This window comes from Monomorium pharaonis, chromosome 10 (assembly GCF_013373865.1).
Source record: "Monomorium pharaonis isolate MP-MQ-018 chromosome 10, ASM1337386v2, whole genome shotgun sequence".
In the NCBI taxonomy this organism is placed as follows: Eukaryota; Metazoa; Arthropoda; class Insecta; order Hymenoptera; family Formicidae; genus Monomorium; species Monomorium pharaonis.
This window is the reverse complement of record NC_050476.1, coordinates 5,315,726-5,335,183: the sequence shown is the minus strand read 5'-3', so window position 1 is coordinate 5,335,183 and position 19,458 is coordinate 5,315,726. Positions and strand designations below refer to the sequence as shown.

At 36.9% G+C, this 19,458-nt stretch overlaps 1 protein-coding gene across 10 annotated transcripts; it reads right to left on the bottom strand.

Annotated features, from left to right (window-relative positions):
• Positions 1 to 350: 350 nt before the first annotated feature.
• Positions 351 to 18,984, bottom strand: LOC105837756 (orphan steroid hormone receptor 2). Of its 10 annotated transcripts, none has more exons than XM_028191758.2 (9): positions 18,501 to 18,984; positions 6,353 to 6,487; positions 5,864 to 5,968; positions 5,612 to 5,764; positions 5,259 to 5,523; positions 4,559 to 4,824; positions 4,273 to 4,469; positions 3,901 to 4,178; positions 351 to 3,820 (listed from the first exon to the last, which is right to left on the bottom strand). In XM_028191758.2, exons 2-9 carry the CDS (start codon positions 6,479 to 6,481, stop codon positions 3,552 to 3,554), a joined length of 1,662 nt encoding a protein of 553 aa, XP_028047559.1. In that variant the 5' UTR covers positions 6,482 to 6,487; positions 18,501 to 18,984; the 3' UTR covers positions 351 to 3,551. The 10 variants fall into 10 exon arrangements, with proteins under 10 accessions (XP_028047559.1, XP_028047555.1, XP_028047557.1 ...); XM_028191754.2 differs by lacking the exon at positions 18,501 to 18,984 and adding an exon at positions 18,233 to 18,484; XM_028191756.2 differs by lacking the exon at positions 18,501 to 18,984 and adding an exon at positions 10,291 to 11,882.
• Between the last annotated feature and the right edge of the window lie 474 nt (positions 18,985 to 19,458).

Here is a 19,458-nt window from a genome sequence, read left to right as displayed (position 1 = left end):
TGCAAGAGTATTACCAAAAGGTATTAAAAAATAATACTGATAATTTTTACCAAATTATTGTGTCAAGTTAACTAAAGATTTTGCTCTTAATGTTAAAATTATAAATATGCAATATTAATTGCTGAGATAAGAAAAAAGAAATCACTCACCAATAAAGTCGAGAAGATAGTTTGAATAATGCATGTGTTTCTGAAACAACTTAAAATGTTTCCAATTTCTCCTCTTTATAACAACACACGGAAAGATCTTTATCAATTTCTTCGACGAAACATATAACAGTGAATATATTACAATTAATTTGGAATAAAGGATTAAGGAATAGATAGACAAAAGTTGCATTTAAACATATGTATCTGTCCTCTAGTAATGTTTATTTCGTATCGTAAATATATGTTATTCCGCGACGCATTTAAATACATGTATGTTTGTCAAGTATGTACATATCGTTCTCCATACAGCGAAATTGCGTTGCAACGAATTTTCAGGTATCTCTGATCTTTTTAACTACATTTCGTCACACTTATATAACAATAATTACAAAATTCTTAACGTCCATATAAATATTTTTCTTATGTAGGCACATTCTTACACGTATATACATATCTTTTGTAATATGCATCCGCGAAATATTATATTTCAATGTATTGTCTCTTTATAGGGATGCATTCCGAAATTTAAATGCTGTACGACAATTCCATAACTCATATTCGAATAATATACAAGCGTTAACAGCAAAATGTAAAGCTGAAATGCAGAAAGCACTTAAATCTCGAAGATGATCCAAGAATTCGTTTCAACTATCAAGCTACGACAATTAATCCTAAAATTAAATTCCACTCTATATTATTCAGAAAAAGTATTCGTTATGTCAACAAATATATCAAAAATTTAATTCTGACTATTATACATTGTTTTAATAATCACAATATGTCATATCGATATTACGAAATAGTACCTTGTTTAGATAATTTTAATCTCTGAAGATCTGTGCGTTAATATTATCTAATTCTTATCAGCCTGTAATGTTAAAGTTTATAACAGAAAAATCGATTGCACTGTTGAAAAATTATTACGATTCAATAAGCTTCTGCAAAAAATTTAATAAATTATAAAAAATTAATAAAATGTTTTTAAATTTTTTTTTTAAAGTTTAAGAATATTTTTTTGTTTCTTAAAAAGTATTTAAGAGTATTTAAAAAATTTCTTAAAAAGTTTTTTTCAAGAAATTCTGAAATGACATAAGGCTGCAATGGTTTGTTAATTGATAGTTAATTGAAAAAAATATTAAATATCACTTAAAATACTAATGTTATCTTACGTCTCCAGAACCATTAAAAATATTATGTAAAGTACTGCATATATAGTTATTATAACTATTGCGAATATATAATTACAATATGATAATTACAATATATTAACAATACGAAATTTACATTTTCAATTAAGTAACTCATGTACAATTGTTGTATGAGCCTTAACTTGTTAAAATGTTAAGTATTTACGCTTTTCGCTTACAAAAAATATGATTTTATTGTCCGCTGCCAACAAGTAACTAGTAACTTGTGCACAAAAACTTTGATTTGTATATTAGAAGCAAAAATATGTTGCAATTTCTCTTTTCATGTTATAGGAAATCTGAATCACGCATTATCTTATATCAACGTTTCTCTGTAAACAAATAACAAAATTTTCTAATTTAAATTTATATCACGTATTTACGAACGCTTTCAAATAAAATTTGTTTCTTGTATGTACGTAAAATAAACTAAATATCTTTATTTATAAATGTTGATAATAATACATTATAAATATATCATATTGCCGTCTACGTTTTGTGTAAGTAATGTGCCGATACAAAACTTTCCTGTGAAATTATATATCACAGATTGGAAAAACTCATTTTCGAGATATTGCATTTTTTGGATACTTAAAAATGCAACAATATGAAATTGTTGTATTTTTAATTATAACCGTATGTATACATACACATCTTTCGTAATAAATGATGATTGCGATTCGCTCGAAGGTTAAGATAATCTTACAATCAATCGGGAATTGTAAATTTTATCATGATGCCTTTGTTCAAATTTTCTCAGTTACTCAGGATTCATTTACTTATTGCTGTCCCAAATGTGAATATAATCTTGTAAGTGAAATGGTACAAATAGATAAGCTAGAAGTGACAATTTTTCCATTGTGCAAAATATGTAATTGGAGTTGACATTATTTTGCCAGCATTGACAGCAACTAATCTTCAAACTAATAATTAAAAAGCCAAAACGAGCAAATAAAAACTATTACAACTGTCCAATGTAATTTGATACATATGTAGATGATGATCGTCAATGATTACAGCTGATGTTTGTTCTATTTCAATGGATATAATTTCCTATCAGTATATATCAAATATCCATTAAAACGAGATAAAAATAGGTGAGTGAATTCTGAGTGACTGAAAATATTCAAAAATAGGCAGTCCAGTGAAATTTCATGGACTGCATTCTGCAGAAAAAGCAGCTTTGCAATTATTATTTGTTCTCTGGTCCTTCATGACTAAAGGTTGTAGTCTCCACTTGATGCATGCTCATGGTGGTTGCTTGGCAAAGAACTCTCGGTAATTTGCCATTGCCTTCCAAAAGGTGATGATCAATTAAAAATCTGATACTAGAGGATTTAAATCGGGATCTTTGGCATAGAGAACAAACGCGCAACTCTTATACCACAATCACTACAGTTTATACAATTGATTTACACATTTACATCTGACAGAAACTGTCCAACAAGAACCAATCATATTAAAGAATTCTTACAATTGCAAAGTTGCTTTCTTAACGCAACCAAAGTGTAAATTTTCAAACACATTAGACTGCAAAACAGAAAAAAATTTACTTCACCCATCAACAAATTGTGTGTGTTAGCGTGGTGTGTGTGTGTGTGTGTGTGTGTGTGTGTGTGTGTGTGTGTGTGTGTGTGTGCGTGTGCGTGTGCGCGCGCGCGCGCGTGCGTGCGTATATATATTAATAATGTCAATATTCCCTGATTATCATTTCACAAGTTGTTCATTTCAACGAACAACATTATTTAAGCTCTCACTCAAGTTGTAATGCAACAAAGTGTCAAGTTGCCATATTCTGGGAAAGTTTTGTATGTAATGTCCATTTACTATAATAAATAAAAAAATATTAGACACAAAATCAATATAATAAACAATCAGATGCTGCGCTGTAGGTAATATACAATACATATCTATGATCTAAACATAAAAATATTTACATATATCTAGACATAGATATATATGTACAGTTATTGTTACATAGCAATACTTACATTTATAATCAATTGAAATTTATGCGCATTTCATAACTATATTCATTATATTCATTATTCTTGTGCAAATATTCGAAAAGAAAAAGGGAAATGCGAAAACAATAAAAATTATTTCGACCGCTCATATTTGAGCGCTTTCGTTGTACGGAAACGTTTCAGGCATTCAACATTTTTTAATCTATCACTTTTTTAGGTCACGATTTACATTGTAACGACAACATTCGTCACCCCGCGTGACGAATATCTCTTTCCGGTTCGGTTTTATAATCTTGCATGGTAAGGATATAAGGCACGACACTAGCCACGCTTACTCGTCCGATAAGACCCGAAAAGAAGAGATCCTCCAGAACTCTGGGATTAATCGAGCGGAGAGGCGCTAGCCTTAGCAGGAGGCGAGGTAATCTATCGGAGCCCACGCGTTGCTGTAATTCCGTCCATGCTGCTTCCTGCAAGACCTCAACCTTCTTATGCCAAATACCTGTTAGAACATTATCTGGAAAAGATAATAATGTGTCTTACTCCGATATTAGTGATAGACAGATAAATTTTTGTTTGCCATTTACATTCACTTACCGGCGCTAAAAAGCGTTAAAGCCTTAAGATACGCGTACTCGACAGAATCCACTTGCAGCTTGTGCAGTGAACTCACACAGTCCTGCAGTCGACATATATGTTCCGTGACGCATTTTACTTTACCAACGGTGACTTTTTCTTGTGCAATACTAGCTTGCAAATGATTGATTATCGATGTCAAAATACTAGGAAGCGACAGGGTGTATGCACATTGTGCCAGACCTAATGTAAACAATTGCCCCCAGGAACTTCGAACTAAAGTGGTTTGAACTTCGGATCTAAATCATAAAACGGTCATCGTAGTTGACCTTACTACTTTACGAACAATATAATCGAGAAACAAATGTGTATAAAACAGTATATCACACTTACGGCAAAGCTTGAAATGCCGGAATACCTCGCGCCCAATGCACAGACAAAAATAGTAACCTAGCTGCACTTTCACATATGTAATGAATAGATAAATACACGGGTGCTGGGCTAGGTGCCCTCAATTCGAACAACGTATTTCGCTCGGAGATTAATTGACCGGTCCATTCTTCCTCCGGTTCGCTCGAACCATTAACATTCTGCAAGCAAACACATCACAACCTACTTAAAAGACCTACCCACACATATACATAGAGATAATACAATGAGATAACAATCGTCGACTTACGTCACCAATGAATTTAGCCATGTTATCTGCTAACGCATGGGAAAGGAGTAAACGCTCCCGTGCTAAGGTCCAAGCGTCACTGAGAGCATCACTATCGCTGCTTTGGTCTTCCATGCTGGGGCTTTCGGGCTGTTCCCAAGTCGGCGGGGCCTCAGGCGCGGGTTGCTGCGGTTCTGGTTTTACCCTAGGGTTACGACTGCCAACTTTTGTCGCACCCGATTCACCTAATACCGGTTTTCTCTCGTGTTGTACAGCTATAACACAATCTATTATTTACTTATTATTCCCTACAAATTATTTAAGAAGCTCAACACAAGAATATAGAATAACGCAGAGCTTCGCGTAGGAGCAGTCAATTTATACCAAAGGTTCTATTTCTATATTCTTCACTCCACATACGATTCAGTTTCACTTTATAAAAGATTGATTGAAATTGAAAAAGCTAAAGTGTTGGAAAAGTTTCGAAAAACGTACGTTCCAATTAAGCCTGTCAATTACATTACACATTAAAGATTGAGAATTATGTGTTAAAGATTACAGTTAAATCAAATAGTTTTAATTTTAATCCATTAATTTTAGAGTTATTCTGATTAGTTTTAATCTTTAATTCGTGTAATCTTCTAATATGAAGTTTAATATTATATATTCTTTAGAGTTGAGTAAAATAAAAAAAACATGAAAATAAATCAGTTTCACTTACAATCGCTTCTCATCCCCATCGCCAAGCATTTCTGAAGTCTACAATACTGACAACGATTTCTGTGATGCTTAGTAACTTCGCAAGTTTTGCTTCCTCTACATTGATAGCCCAGCTGCTTGCGGATGCTGCGCTTAAAAAAACCCTTGCAACCCTCGCAGCTGATTGCCCCGTAGTGTCTGCCACTAGCTCTATCACCACAGACGACACAAAGTTCTAAGGACAATCCTAAGCCCAACGAACCACGAACATCCCTCGCTAACTTTACCTGTAAAAGAAAAAACAAAAAAATATTCCAGTTAATAAAAATAAACGTGTAAGAGAGCACAATGCGATGTACAATGACGAATATTTACCTCAACGTCGACATTAGTCAAATGGTCCATACCAGAGTGTAAGTGAACCATTCCAGGGTGATGACCGATGCGAAAGTCTCTCCCTATCTTGTGCTCCATCTTATCATCGTGCATATTGTCAACGTGATTATTTTGATCCCTATCCACATCTCTCTGCAAAGACAAATTTAAAAATATAACAAATTTAAAATACTTAATTAAACAAATCGATATTATTACACATATAAAATTGTCAGCTCTGAATTTATTTACCATAGCTGGGTGATGCCCCATATTATGAAAATTCCTTCCTAATTTCTCGGGCTTGTCATCGTGCAAGTTCTCTGCGTGATCAGTCGGATCGATATCCATGTCTCTCTGCAACAGAACAATTTCAAAGCTGATGTTTTATGAGATAGAGAAATTATTTCCACTGTTTTCACTAATTTATTCAATCATTTCTGTAATAAAGATAATAAAAAACAATTAACAATTGGCGTTTATTGACGAATTGATTATCATAGAAGTATAATTAAAAAATTCTTAATATCGTTTATTAATTATCTTCAGAATGATGATTAATTCCCTGATAAATGACCTTCGGCATTTCTCAAGTTTCTAAAGTTGTTAAAAATTATAGAATTGTATCGTGCAGATAATCAATCAACATTAATTTCCACGATTCTTCGATAAACGCCCGATTGTTATTATTTGCCGGTACAGCGAGTGATGGAAGAGGAAATTTTATGACAAGCAATGAACCTCTGCGTCGGCATCCGGCGTGCGATCGCGATGGTGGGAGAGGCTGCGGAAAGCCATTCCAACTTTGCAGTCCGGCTCCTTCTCGCTCAGATTATCGTGATCGCGTTGCTCCCTATGGTCCCTGTCCATTTCTCTCTGTAAAACGGATCGGCGCCTCCGTTAGACGAGAGCGCGTAGAACGTACCTATCTCTCTAGGTGCGAAATATTTCCGCGCTGATCGCGCACAATAATACGCGGCGCGTTACCGTTGCGAGAGAGCGCTATTACGAGCGAATCGAGAACCGAGGGCCCTCCTTTTCGATGCGTGTTAAACCGGCATTAATGATTTTCAACCGGATATTGCGATCCTCTCAAATCGCCGATTCACAAGTGATTCAAACGCGCGTTGCAAGCCGCGTCAAATCGAGAATTCAGCGCGGCGATCCCCCACCTCCCCCCCCCCCCGAGACGCGATATATCCCGTGCAGATTTTGAATATACCGTCCTTCGCCGAGACGCGACTGGAATGAAACGCGAGAGCGAGCGACTCCAAGAGCATGCCATTTTAATTTTAGCTTATCGTCGAAGGTTGTATTTTAAATACAAACAATAACGATTTGATAATAATAATTATATATATATATATATATATATATATATATAGAGAGAGAGAGAGAGAGAGAGAGAGAGATAAGTGATCACGAGACAGTATCACGCATTGTCACGGGAAAGCGGGCATTCGTACCGACGAATCGCATATTCCGTACCCCGCGTGAGGCGAGAGGTACGGATTGCGCGATTCCCCAAGTGTTCGGAGAGCTAAGCGCAGGGGGCGCGGGATAAAAATGTAAACTGGAGCATTTGTGCCGGGCCGTCCCCACCTGCCGGGGAGAGAAACCTCCTGCTCGCCCGACCGATCCCCCTACGGCGCCGTTTTGAGAGAGGTGAAAGAGATGGTCCCCCGAGTTCCTCCGGTTCGTAGAGGTTGCTACGCGGTTAGATAGGTAGAGGTGCATGCCGATGCCCGGCTACGTCGCGCTACGCTGCACCGCCTCTGTCATGTAGAAGCGAGTGGTCCATTTTCACGCGTCCGCCGCGATCCTCGCCGCTCCGATTTCTATCCGATTTACACGCGATTTTACTTCGGACGACGCGATGGAGATCTCGAGGCGCATCGCGCGCTTCTTTCTTGCGCGAAGCGCAATTGCCTTTCTTTAATACCCTCCCCCCCAAACCCTCCCTCCCTTTGACACCTGATCCGCGAGGAAAGAACGGTTTTGCTGAGATGTCTGAAAGCTAGATACAGATCTGAAAATAATTTTGTTGGACTATCAAAATAATTTATGTGGGACACTCAAGCATGATGAGTGACGCTGCAAAAAGCTGCGACATTTCGACCGGCTTGAGCGACCTATATAATAATTTTGATGTAAAATTTAGCTAGATCTGAAAATAATCATCAACTATCAAAATAATTATGTAGAATGCTAATATGAAAATAATAATTTGATCGAAGTACATAAAATATTTTAATTAGACACAAATATAATAATTTTGTTTTATCATTAAAGTAATAATTAAGCAGGATGAGCAACTCTATAAAGAAATTTGATATTTTAGTTTGAGTAACCTACATAATTATTTGGATAGCCCAACAAAATTATTTTCAGATCAGTATCTATAGCTAAAATTTTAGATACCATTTTTAACAAAATTTCTTTCTGTGCAAGCACAATGACAATGTCGGGAAATAGTTATGACATTCTCCAGCAATTAACTTGAACGTCCAATATAATTATTTTGAGTTTATATATATATATTCTATCGTAATTATTTTCAAATTTATATCTATCTAGCTAAATTTTTAGACAGTTCAAAACCATTCTCCTTGTATATTTATAACAATACGTGTATCATCACACATTGTAAATTTTTACCATTTCCTTAAAATCTTCAAATTCTTTAAAGATAATTAAACCATACACACAAAGAACATCATCAAATTATTATATAATTTCTCGCTTATATGAAACAACATTGTTAAATAAAACATGTCAGCAGTTTTAATTCGATACTATTCTTCTGTGTACAATTCCTTCATACATAAATAACGTGTCAGCATTTAGTTACGTCGTGTTTCATTGGTCGCTATTTATTTATTAAAGTATCTCCCAATTTCGTTTACTTGTGTTTTATGAATTTCCAAATACTCAGCGTTTTTGCTGCTGCTCTCGCAATATCTGCGTGAAACTTTTCGCGAAAGGCGCGAGATACCCGCGTTTCTTACCAGTTCAAAGGAAAATTTACTCCGCCTTGAAGAAAAATAAAAAAACTTAACATCACCGTTATCATTGACGGCGATTGCGTGTTCGCACGTACATACGTCGCACAATCGTCGATTTAACCGTCGAGCGTGAGGATCCCACGACGATCGCTTTTCGCTTTTCCCCGAATCCGAACATCGGTTTGTCGCGCGGCGCAGATAAGGGCGAACCGAGCGAATGATAAGCCACGGAGGCGATTACGAACAGCTCGAGATGCGGAAGGTCGAACGACGACGAGGAAGAGCGAAGTTCTCTGCGTGAAAATGCGGCCGTGCCCGATCGAAAGGTCAGTGCGCGAGTTAAGAATGCGTATCGGGCAAAGTTGGACATTTACGCATAAAATATAAATAATCGACATTACGTATACATATATAAAATGCAAATCATATAAATTATGTTTTACGTGTCATCTATGTATAAGCAATAATCAATAGAGCATAATAAGTGTCGATTTTCAGAAATAATGAAAATGGTATTCTATCTATTTTATTTTTAATATTATATATTCTTGTCTTATTATATAATACTAAAGTCAGATATATTATTTTATAGCTTAATTACTTTTTCTGTATTCAATTTATAATAATTTACTTGACTTGTATCGTGTACATGAAAAAGGCAACTCGTGTAAGCATAAGTATGTAAACTTAATCTTGAAATTTACACAACTCTATCAAATTTCTAAATTTTAATGACTTTCGATATTTTATTCAAAAATAATAAGTTAAAACGAAAATTCGATTCGCTTATTATTCTGTTTCTTCTAATTTTTATAATATTCTTCAAAGCAATATAAATTTGTTTTTAGTATATAATGATATTTTTAAAATTGTGATGATTTTAAGACAATTATCAAGAAAATATTTTTTGTTAAAATTTTATTTAAAGGAAAGTAAATTGAGTAACTGTTTTCTTTTTTTTTCAGTAGAATATCTTTCCGTGTTTGGAATTAAATAATTTAACTCGAGAAATATTATATATTAGTGTGTATGTTTGCGTGAGTAACGTGTGCAAACACTGCTTACTTTAAAAAATATACAATTCAATCACAAAAATAGTTCGATTCTTTTGTATACATTTCATGTTAAAATAATACATTTCGACAAACATGGAAGTAAAAAATAACACTGTCATTCAAATGGATTTAAATACGATTCTTTTAATATCTAATGTTTAAGAGGCGCACTTTAAACCCCCTTCCCACCGGAGTCACGCCTCGTGTCCGAAGTCCCCGCGAAACACCGCGGACTCTCGGGGAATCGGAAGACCGCTGCCGTCCGGCGCGTCCGTGGGAACGTCACCTTGACGTTATCGGAGCGCGGTCCGCTTCTAAATATTGCTCGCGGACGTGCGGACACATAACACAAAACGCATAGACGACGCTCGTCTCCGGCGACGCTCCGACGCACGGTGAGCGGCACGGCGCGGTACGCGAGGTCAAAACCGGTAACGCGCTCGGCTCTCCTCTCCCGCTTCCGTTCGAGAAGTCAAAAGTTCCCTCGGGGAGGCTGCGGCGACCGCACACGCATCGCGGGAGAGACTTCACTTTCGATTCCGGGCCGAACTCCGAGAGCGAGCACGCGCGCGCGCGCGCTTGCGCGCAAAGTTCGAGGACGGAATGCACGGTACGCTACCTGTTGTGTGTCAAGTCGCTCGCTCGCTCGCTCGTTGGTTAATCCCTTCGGCTCGCAACCGCCGCGTATGTGTCGGCGAAAGCCGCCGCCGAGCAGCCGAGAATTTGATGTAGCTGGGTAACCGAACGGACGAACGGAGGCACAAGACACTCGCTCGCTCACTCACTCACTCACCCACTCGCTCGCACGTTCGCTCGTGGCAACGACGCGCCGATCGCGAGTATCGCGACGCGTCCACGCCGGTGCGTCGTCGCGTTCTCGCTCGTCGTCGGTTCACGGCGGAGAACCGCGCGCCGCCGCCACCGCGATGCTTCTCCCGTAGCAACCTTGCGCGCAGGTGAACGCAAGCCAGCCGCCGCTCCGTCGGTCGGTCGCGGCCGAGAGCGGTCGGACGAGAGAGCGAGAGCGAGAGAGAGACCGAGAGAGAGAGAGAGAGAGCGCGCAGGTTGGCAGGTCACTCTCTTGTGTACCGGGCCGGGACACGCCACCGCGCCGCGCCGGCCAGGTGCATTCTCGCGTCCCGCTTGCCTGCTTTCCTCTCTACTACGCCCGAGCTACGAACGAGCGCGCGCGGCGCGGCCGTAACGTTGCGTTACGTCACACGCCCGCGATATGCAGCAACCGCGCGACCCTGCCGCTCCCGAAAAGGAAAGAGGAAAAAAGAGAGAGAGAGATAGAGAGAGAGGGACGAAATTTCGCATCTCGCGCAAATTGCACGCAAAAGCCGGGGGTTAATAAATAATGAACTCGAAAGGGGTTAGTAACGGCACAGGGGGAGTTATGTCGTGTCCTCCTTTCGGATAGATCTCCCCAAAGTGCGGGGTATATCGTACAGTCGCTGACGTCAAACGTGACCTCAGTGCGGTCAATTGAGAAAGGTTAAAAGGACAAGTGTCCAATGGGCAATCTAAAAAGTTACGTACGAAACCTGAAATCGCAATAAAAGATAATGAAGATACGATCCGTGGGTAGACTGCGTGGGGAAGGCAGAGGGGAGGAGGACAGGAGGAAGGTGGAAAACGTCCGGAATACTGATCGAGGGGTAAGTTTCATTGGGAGATGTGAGAAAAACAATTGTTGAATACTAAAGAAAATCGAATTTAAATCCTTTTCATTATTTTGATACCAAATGCGACTTTAAAAAAACAACATCTGATCTATCTGTTTCTCGAATTACTTTCGGAGTAAATGGTGTTCATATTAACGTGCATGCACTTAGTAAGTAATAAACTATATCGAACTTAATGTTTTTCGAGTGTTAAATTGTTTAACTCCGTTGTTTTAACACGCGATCGCCTGTACACGCGATTCAACAAAAATGACCCAGCACATTTCTTTTCATTGAAATACTAAGAGCACCTGGCTAAATAGCGGTCTCGATATTCTCCCTTAAAAAAAAAAAAGTTTGGTATGTAGGGAACAAGCCCGGTGAATTGTCGTCCTCAGTTCGTGCAAGTCCTTTATCCAGGATTGAAAATTGCCTTTCTGAAAATTGCCTTGAATTACAAATGACCATAACGTATAAAGTGGTTTTTAAAATTTTATCTCTATAAATTTTTAATTTTTCGTTTATTTTCAACTAATTCTCTCGTGTATACATTTTATTTCAGAGATTTCATAAATTAAAAAAAATTTTAATTTCTCGATAAATTTAATTAAAAACTGTTTCTTCTAATCTCAAGTTTATGTAACGTTAATTAAAAAAAACGCTTTAAAATGTAAATGCAATGTACTTAAATTTGAAGTTATATTTATTTGTAGGTTTAAAAAAATGTACATATTTTCAAGCCACCATGCACTGAAATAACTCAACATTGTAAATAGTCGTAAACACTTTAATTACTTGGTTTTTTTTTATACTTTGAAATATTAAAAAATATTTTTCCTTAGGTCACTTTTGTTTAGATATTAGACTGGATACATAAGATAAAAGAATAGATGGATGGATAAATAGATGAGTAAATAAGTACAGGTAATATTAAGTTTAGATATAGGTTGGAAAGAAAAAGACTGTAAATAGAGAAGAAGATTAAGGATAGTTGTGCATTAGTTATTAGGGTATTAGATTAATATATTGTAATATAAATATCTATAGATTTTCAAGAGGTAATTAAAATTATATAGAAAAAGAGGAATTTATAAAGAAGAGTTTAGGGAGGTAAAGAGATTAAAATATAATAAATATATTAGACTTGATAGATAAGATAGAAGAATGAGAGCAATAAGATGGATGAATGAATGTATTATAAATAATAACTCAAGTCCCCTTCTTGGCTATTGTAATGTTGAAGAAAATAAAGATCATTATTAATAAATCACTTTTTTTATAAATATTTCTATTAAAATGTGCATCTCTAATTTTGTCAGCTGCAACCAATATTACAACATTTATATACAATTTTTTTAAACCAACAACCATACATATTTAAATGTACCTGAGAGTTATTGAATAATTTTTTTGTAAAGGTAATAAAAATTAAACGATTCAAACCCAGAGGTGATACTTAAAACAATGTACATACAACATGTTAAATCAACGACGTATCGAGTTGGAGCAAAGACAAAGAAATGATTCAAAAATGACTCAACACTGGACGCAGTTCAACATTACGTGTTTAACAACGTGCAACGGAGGATGTAACGAAGTAGCGGACGAGCGAAAGGGTACACAAGCGGAGAAGAACGAAACGGAGAGAATAAAATCCGGGATCGGAAAAAAGTAAACTAGCGAGTGAGAGAGAAAAAAAAAACCGCCGCGCGTTTCTAGGCGCGGAATGAATGCCGCGAGGTCAAACCAGCGCAGCGCGAGTTTTCGGGGCCGCGCGGCTTTTCTGTGCGCGCGAGAGCGAGAGAACGGCGTTATACCCATATACCCCGCCGATTTCCTCCCAACCCGCCTTCCCTCGCTCGCTCGCTCGCTTGTTCTGGTGAACGTCGTCGGGTTATGTCATGTAACGCGCGTCCGCGCGATGACTTATCGGCCGACGCTGTCGAGGTCGCCGCGAATAGGTCGGATCACGGCGCACACGGCCACGCGCGCGAGACTTTTTGCAGCGTTTTTTTCTCTTTCCTTTTTTCTTTTCTTTTCTTTTCTTCTTTTTTTTTTGCGCCACTGTGTCTCGTCACCGAATGACACGTTCTGGACGACCGACGGGTAAAATTCCGTCCGGCGCTCCGCCGCATGACCCGGGCGGAATGTGTCAGCGTCTCGGAATCGATTTTACGTCGATCCTTTCACTTAGAATTTTGAGACGCATCCTCATCGTGGATCCCGTTCTCTCCCGGGCTACCGCGTATACAGGGTGATTCTTAAAAATTCTAAAGAGAGTTTAGACGGAGTGATTCCTCGCGTTAATTCAAGACGAGACAATTTCAAATCCAAAACGACTTAATTTCGAAGTTTAAAAAAAATTTAAATTAGAAAAAATCAATGGTATTCCACTGTAATTTTCTCTCTCTGTAAAAAAGAGTACCCGTTTATTCTTGGGTCCCAACCCTGAAACATAATAAGTCTAAAAATAAGTCTTCATTTCCTTAAAACATGCAAAGTTTCATCAAAATAATCCGAGTGGTTTTCAAGTAATTTTTTCTTTACTTTATAAAAAAGAAAATTTTTCCTTCAACTTTGATATCCTGTATTTTTGAAACCAAGTCGTTTGCCTGCTATTATGATAGATTAAGTTTTCGTCTTGAATCAATATGAGAAATTGCCTCTCAAGATCATTTTAGAATACTTGAGGACCACCCCGTATACGCGCTCGTGCATTTTTTTTTCTTCCTTACACACGTAAGCAATCGGTTTACCTTGTGTACGCGACGAGCTCGCGCCGATGATCTCAGGTGTACGCTTCGCCTTTGTGATATCCTTCACATTGTGTCCCGTGCACACACGCGTGACGATCGACTCTCTCTGGGAAATATATATCGTATAAAACGGCATTTCCGCTGCGCGCCTGTGTTTACGCTCTTATCAATGGATAGTTTGTATAGATATCCGACGAATGCGTTTTAATCGCGACGGGTCTCGCGCAATCTTCTCGGAAATTCCATGGTCGTTCGCTTCAGTCATCGAGCGTTAATCGATTTCGTTTTAATCGTAACCTCCCGTGACGACTTCAACAATTAAATAAATCCAGAATACCGCGAGCATCCTTTGCGCACATCATCCGCGGAAAGGACGATTGTGTTGCCTTCCGATCAGCCTATAAAAAAAAAATTAAATTCCACAAACTGTTGGTTATCATCCGTTGCATGTTTATCTCTGATGTTCTATCGATGTAGATTAATTTTGATATGAGTGTTTTGATAACAATATTAACTAGTAAAAGACAGTTTTTCTTTAATAAAAATCCTTTAATAAAACTTTGTTTACAAGAATTTTTGAAGTTGTTAATTACGAATCTGCTAGCAAAATTTCAAAATTTTAATTAATTTTTCAATATATGAATCAAATTTGCAATTATTCTTTTAAAAATACATGAAGTCGAATACCGCCACGTCCCCGTCTTGACTTTGATTTTAGCAGAAAGCGATTATGAAATGATAAAAAAGCGCGTGATAAAGGATATAATTTTTTAATTTGCTATTTTTATCTCATCATATTGGAAATTTTAATTGCAGATTCGTAATTCTCCAAAAATCCATAAAGGACAAGATTTTAAGATTAGTTTAAAAGTATAAATGTCGCCACATTTTTCCATTTTTAATTTTAAAAATTTGATAAATTTATAATTGATGATTCTAAAAACCTTAATAAACAAGGTTTTGTAAAGTAATTAATTAAAAAAACATCTTAAGAAATAAACTTCACTACTTGTCCATATTTAGTTCATTTTGTATTTAAAAACTCTGATAGTAAATTCATGAGTAAAAAATCTCTGGACAATATTCGCTGTTAATATTTTTTCTCAAATATAGTTTCTAAATTAAATTGATGACGCCATATGGCTTTACTGAAATTAAGTAAAAAATTTTAATACTTGGTTTAAAGATATTATTCTCTCTATCCGACATTCTTTTTCAACTCATAAAATCATTATTATTTAATAATAAGAATATTTTTTCTTGCTGAAAGTATATACAAAATTTCTTATAAACAAATTACATGTTTAATTTTATATTAATATCAACATTCCGAAAATAAAGATATTCTCAAAAGAATTTTCTTTTTCTACGTAAAAAAAAAGATAAAAACAAGATTAAGTTCTGTATTGATAAAAATAAGAGGTAATTTTATCATATCATTAAACTTCAGTGAACTCTCAAGCGTCTTCCATTAAACTCCAATTAATTAACCAGCAATTCAAGTAAGTAGCTTATCAAATATAATATCCATCTTGTTTCGTTAGTAATGACTAATTTCTCGTTTTTTGATGCGTGAAAAAAAGATCAGAGATTTAGAACATTGTTGTCCCTACTGCGAGCAATCTGCTATCAAATTTGTTTATCAAATTAATCGGACGATTGAGTTAATATCACGTATACTCATGTCTATATATGTCATATATATTTACTGATATAAAACATGTCTATATATGTCATATATATTTACTGATATAAATCTATTGTCTTTTTATAGTTTTAAGAGTTAAGAGAAGATAAAAAGTTTAACCGAGATTAAAGTTAACCTACATTGGTAACACTGACACAACCACAGTTCAAAGATCAATTAATGACCTTAAAACGCGTTTAATTTTACCAGGCCAAAATCATCCCGTACAAGTTGGATCTAAAGCTTAAAATTCGAAACAAATATAAAGTACACTAAAAAAAATATCTAATAATAAAAGTAATAATATCCAGTTTTTTAGATGAATTATTAAAGTTTTTTGGTAAAATTCTCGATTAATATAACTAAAATCATCTCAACATTAATTTTATTTTTCAAATTATTACAAAACGTGTTGTGTGACTACTATGTTATTATTATGTTTGATAATATTTACCAAATGTTTTATCAATGCAGCAAACAAATTACCTTTAGTAGCTACCCAAGCAACATAGCTCAAACGTTTAATAAACGTTAAAAATAATTATAGACTTTTAAAATAAAAAAAATTAACGTAAAATTTAGAATTTAATATGTTTTAACTAATAATAAATGCTATAAAAATATTTTATAAGATTTATATTGGTTTCTAAACGTCTTTTTTTCTAATTTCAAATATCGTTTTTATACGAGACGTTTCGGCGATTTAATGTTAAGTAGGAAATAGAAAATTTAATAAATGTTTTTATTACATCATAAAAATGTAAACGGCTAAATATTTTTCAAACGTTCGTTAAACATAACAGTCTACTTGAATGTTACCAGACTTCTTTTTCAGTGTAAGCTAAACCAAGATCAAAGTTAAGATCTACATTAAGAGATATAGAAAATATTTACCATTATGTAAAATTATTCATCTTTATCTTGACTAAAAAAATGTAAATTTCAAATTATTTAAATTAATGTGGACAACAACGAATGTAAAGAATTGTCTTTAGCTTCAACCTTCAAAATTATCATTTATTTTAAGATTTTTTTACAATAATAGAATCAGGAAATAGTAGCGCGATGTAAAAATTATCCAAAAACTATATAAGTGTAATTCGGAAACTTTTAAAAAGAACTTTGTTAGTCATTATAATATGAATTATATATTCCTTCTACATTTTGTAACTTTGATTTTTATTTGCGTTTTATTTGACCTAACTAAAAAAAAAAAATTTTTTATCAAATTGAATTAGCCTAAGAACTCTTGATTTTAAGAGAAATAAATAAGAATTATAAATAAAAATACAGTACATCGTTTTTATATCCTAAATTTTGCCGGACACAGCAATCTCATCTTAAAGTTATCTAAATAAAGGCAATATATAATTTTCCCCAGAGTAAATTTGAAATTAAATCGTCGAAATCTTATCCAAGAAAACTTTTACATGGAACTTCTTATCTTTATCTAGATAATTTTTATCTCAGCGCAACACCGAAACGTTATTGTTTCCGACGATTCTAAAATGCGAAATTCCGAGAAGATTCTGGCGAGTTTTCTTTGGCGATTCTCGGAATCACCGACACACGCACCAACACGGAGAGAACAGTCGCCGTCCGTGAGTAATTACGCGTGCACAACGGTATGGTCCGCGCGGCAGGTAAAGGTCGCCCGTGGGTCCGAAGGTCACCCACGCTACCTCTCTATCCGCTCGTTTACCGCGAATCGGCACGGATATCATCCGTCCTCATCGCCCTGCCGTGGACAACGCATCGCGGTTGTATCTTTCGATAAACAGGGAGTTGGTGTGCGTGCACGTAGGCATACGCGTGCCGCGGATGTAGTCGCGCGTATCCGAAAATAATATCGCGCACGCGGTGACACGTGCGCGACACCGAGAACGACGACGCACACGAAGCTTTGTTCCCCTGGCTTCGAGTGTCGCGCCGCGCTGCTGCTGCTGCTGCTATACCCGAGCTGTTGCCCAATAATTCCTGAATATGTATCTTCAACTGCGAGTACACACTCGCGTATGTACATTCCGCGGAGGTGTACCCCGCCGAGTACTCTTGAATATGCATGAGCGATTGAATTGAAATGTCAGTGGTAGCGTAAGAAAATGGATGGTGCTCTCTTTCTCTCCTCGATAGGTCCAGAAGAAAAGTCCACGGGAGAATCCGCCGGAAGAAAAACAACGTCGCGATGTCCTCGCGACGAGGAAGACGGAGATTGGTCTTTCGCGTACGCGAGAGACGCGTTACGTCACCGAGAGAGAAGGAGGAAGAACGCCTTCGGGGCTTTCGCGAGATCTACCTCGACGAGGCTCGCGCTTTGCCTTCCGCCGGGGTGCGTAACATCTCGCGTCATAAGGCACCGAAACTTCCGGAACAGCACGGTGCACAATATCGGGGAAACGGAGCGCATACCAGAAAAAGCAGAAAGTTTTACCGTCGAGCTGTTAAACTCACCCGTCGATCGCGCATCGCTCCCGATTCGGAAATCCTCGCGCCAGACTCGTCGACCGTCTAACGTCACTCGACACGCGAAAGAGAAAAGAGAAGGAAACAAACGTCGTCGCGACTGACCGTGTGAATATCGCGGAGCTCCTCTTTCCTCAAGAGAGGAAGTGCCCGACGCGACGGGGCGTTTCATGCGAACGCGAGTTTTACGCGAGTCGAGGGCGAGAGAGAGAGATGGCGATAGCGAAAGATAGAGAAAAGAGAAATCACGACTCACCTTCGCGGCTAGCAGCGACGACTGATCCTTGCCGACGCGCGATCGCGGACCAGCGGGCTGGCTACCAGGCTTCGTCCAGACGGGTTGGAGTTCATAACCTCTTCTAACCTTTACCTTTTCCTCCCCCACCCTCCCCTTATCCTACCGCCCTCTCCAACTTACCACGAGCACGTCCCGACATCTCACGTCACGCGCTGCGTCATCGAGCGTGCATATTTTCTTGAACGCCGCGCCGCGACGGGCTGCGAGGCGAACCATCAGCGAGCGACGCCATGTTGGCAGATGACGTTGTCCGTCGGCGGAAAATTCAAACTCGAAGAACGGAAGACGGAAGGGACTCGCCCCTTTGCATAGTTGATGTCTGAAAATTAACTATAAAATATGTATGATATTAAATTCATAGACATAGTAAGCCTATACTTACTGTCTATGATTAAATTTATTGATGTATCGATAGCACCTTGAAAAAATGTGTCAATAGCATAACGAATCTAAATAAAACGTTTTACATATCATTTGTTCTCTAACTATATATATGTAATCAGTTTTTTTTTATAATATATATAATTTATAATATATATTTTTATAATTGCATAAAATAAAAAACTAAAGCGATTAATATAGACAGGAACATGGTTTAAAAAATATACATATAAACTAATTATAATGTACAGCAAATTGTGAATTTTTCCTTAATTGCAATTAGAACCTTTCTTTGTCGTACACAGAAAAAATTTAGAATCGTGATATGTGCATTAATAATTAACAAATTATTTTTAATGAAAACTCATATATATCTTCTAATATATTTCAACTTGATATATCATGTAATAAAGTTATCTCTACTATGATATCAAATTAGACATCTCGAAATATTATATATAATATGTATAACGTATGTACATACTTGCCATTCTGAAACTGACCAGAATTTACAAGAATTGTGAAAAAGTAGTTA

Coding starts and splice junctions, on each gene's coding strand:
- LOC105837756 (XM_028191754.2), bottom strand. Junction 5,765..5,863: donor TGGGGCATCACCCAGCTATG/GTAAATAAATTC, acceptor TTGTCTTTGCAG/AGAGATGTGGATAGGGATCA. Junction 4,179..4,272: donor CCGGCATTTCAAGCTTTGCC/GTAAGTGTGATA, acceptor TTTATGATTTAG/ATCCGAAGTTCAAACCACTT.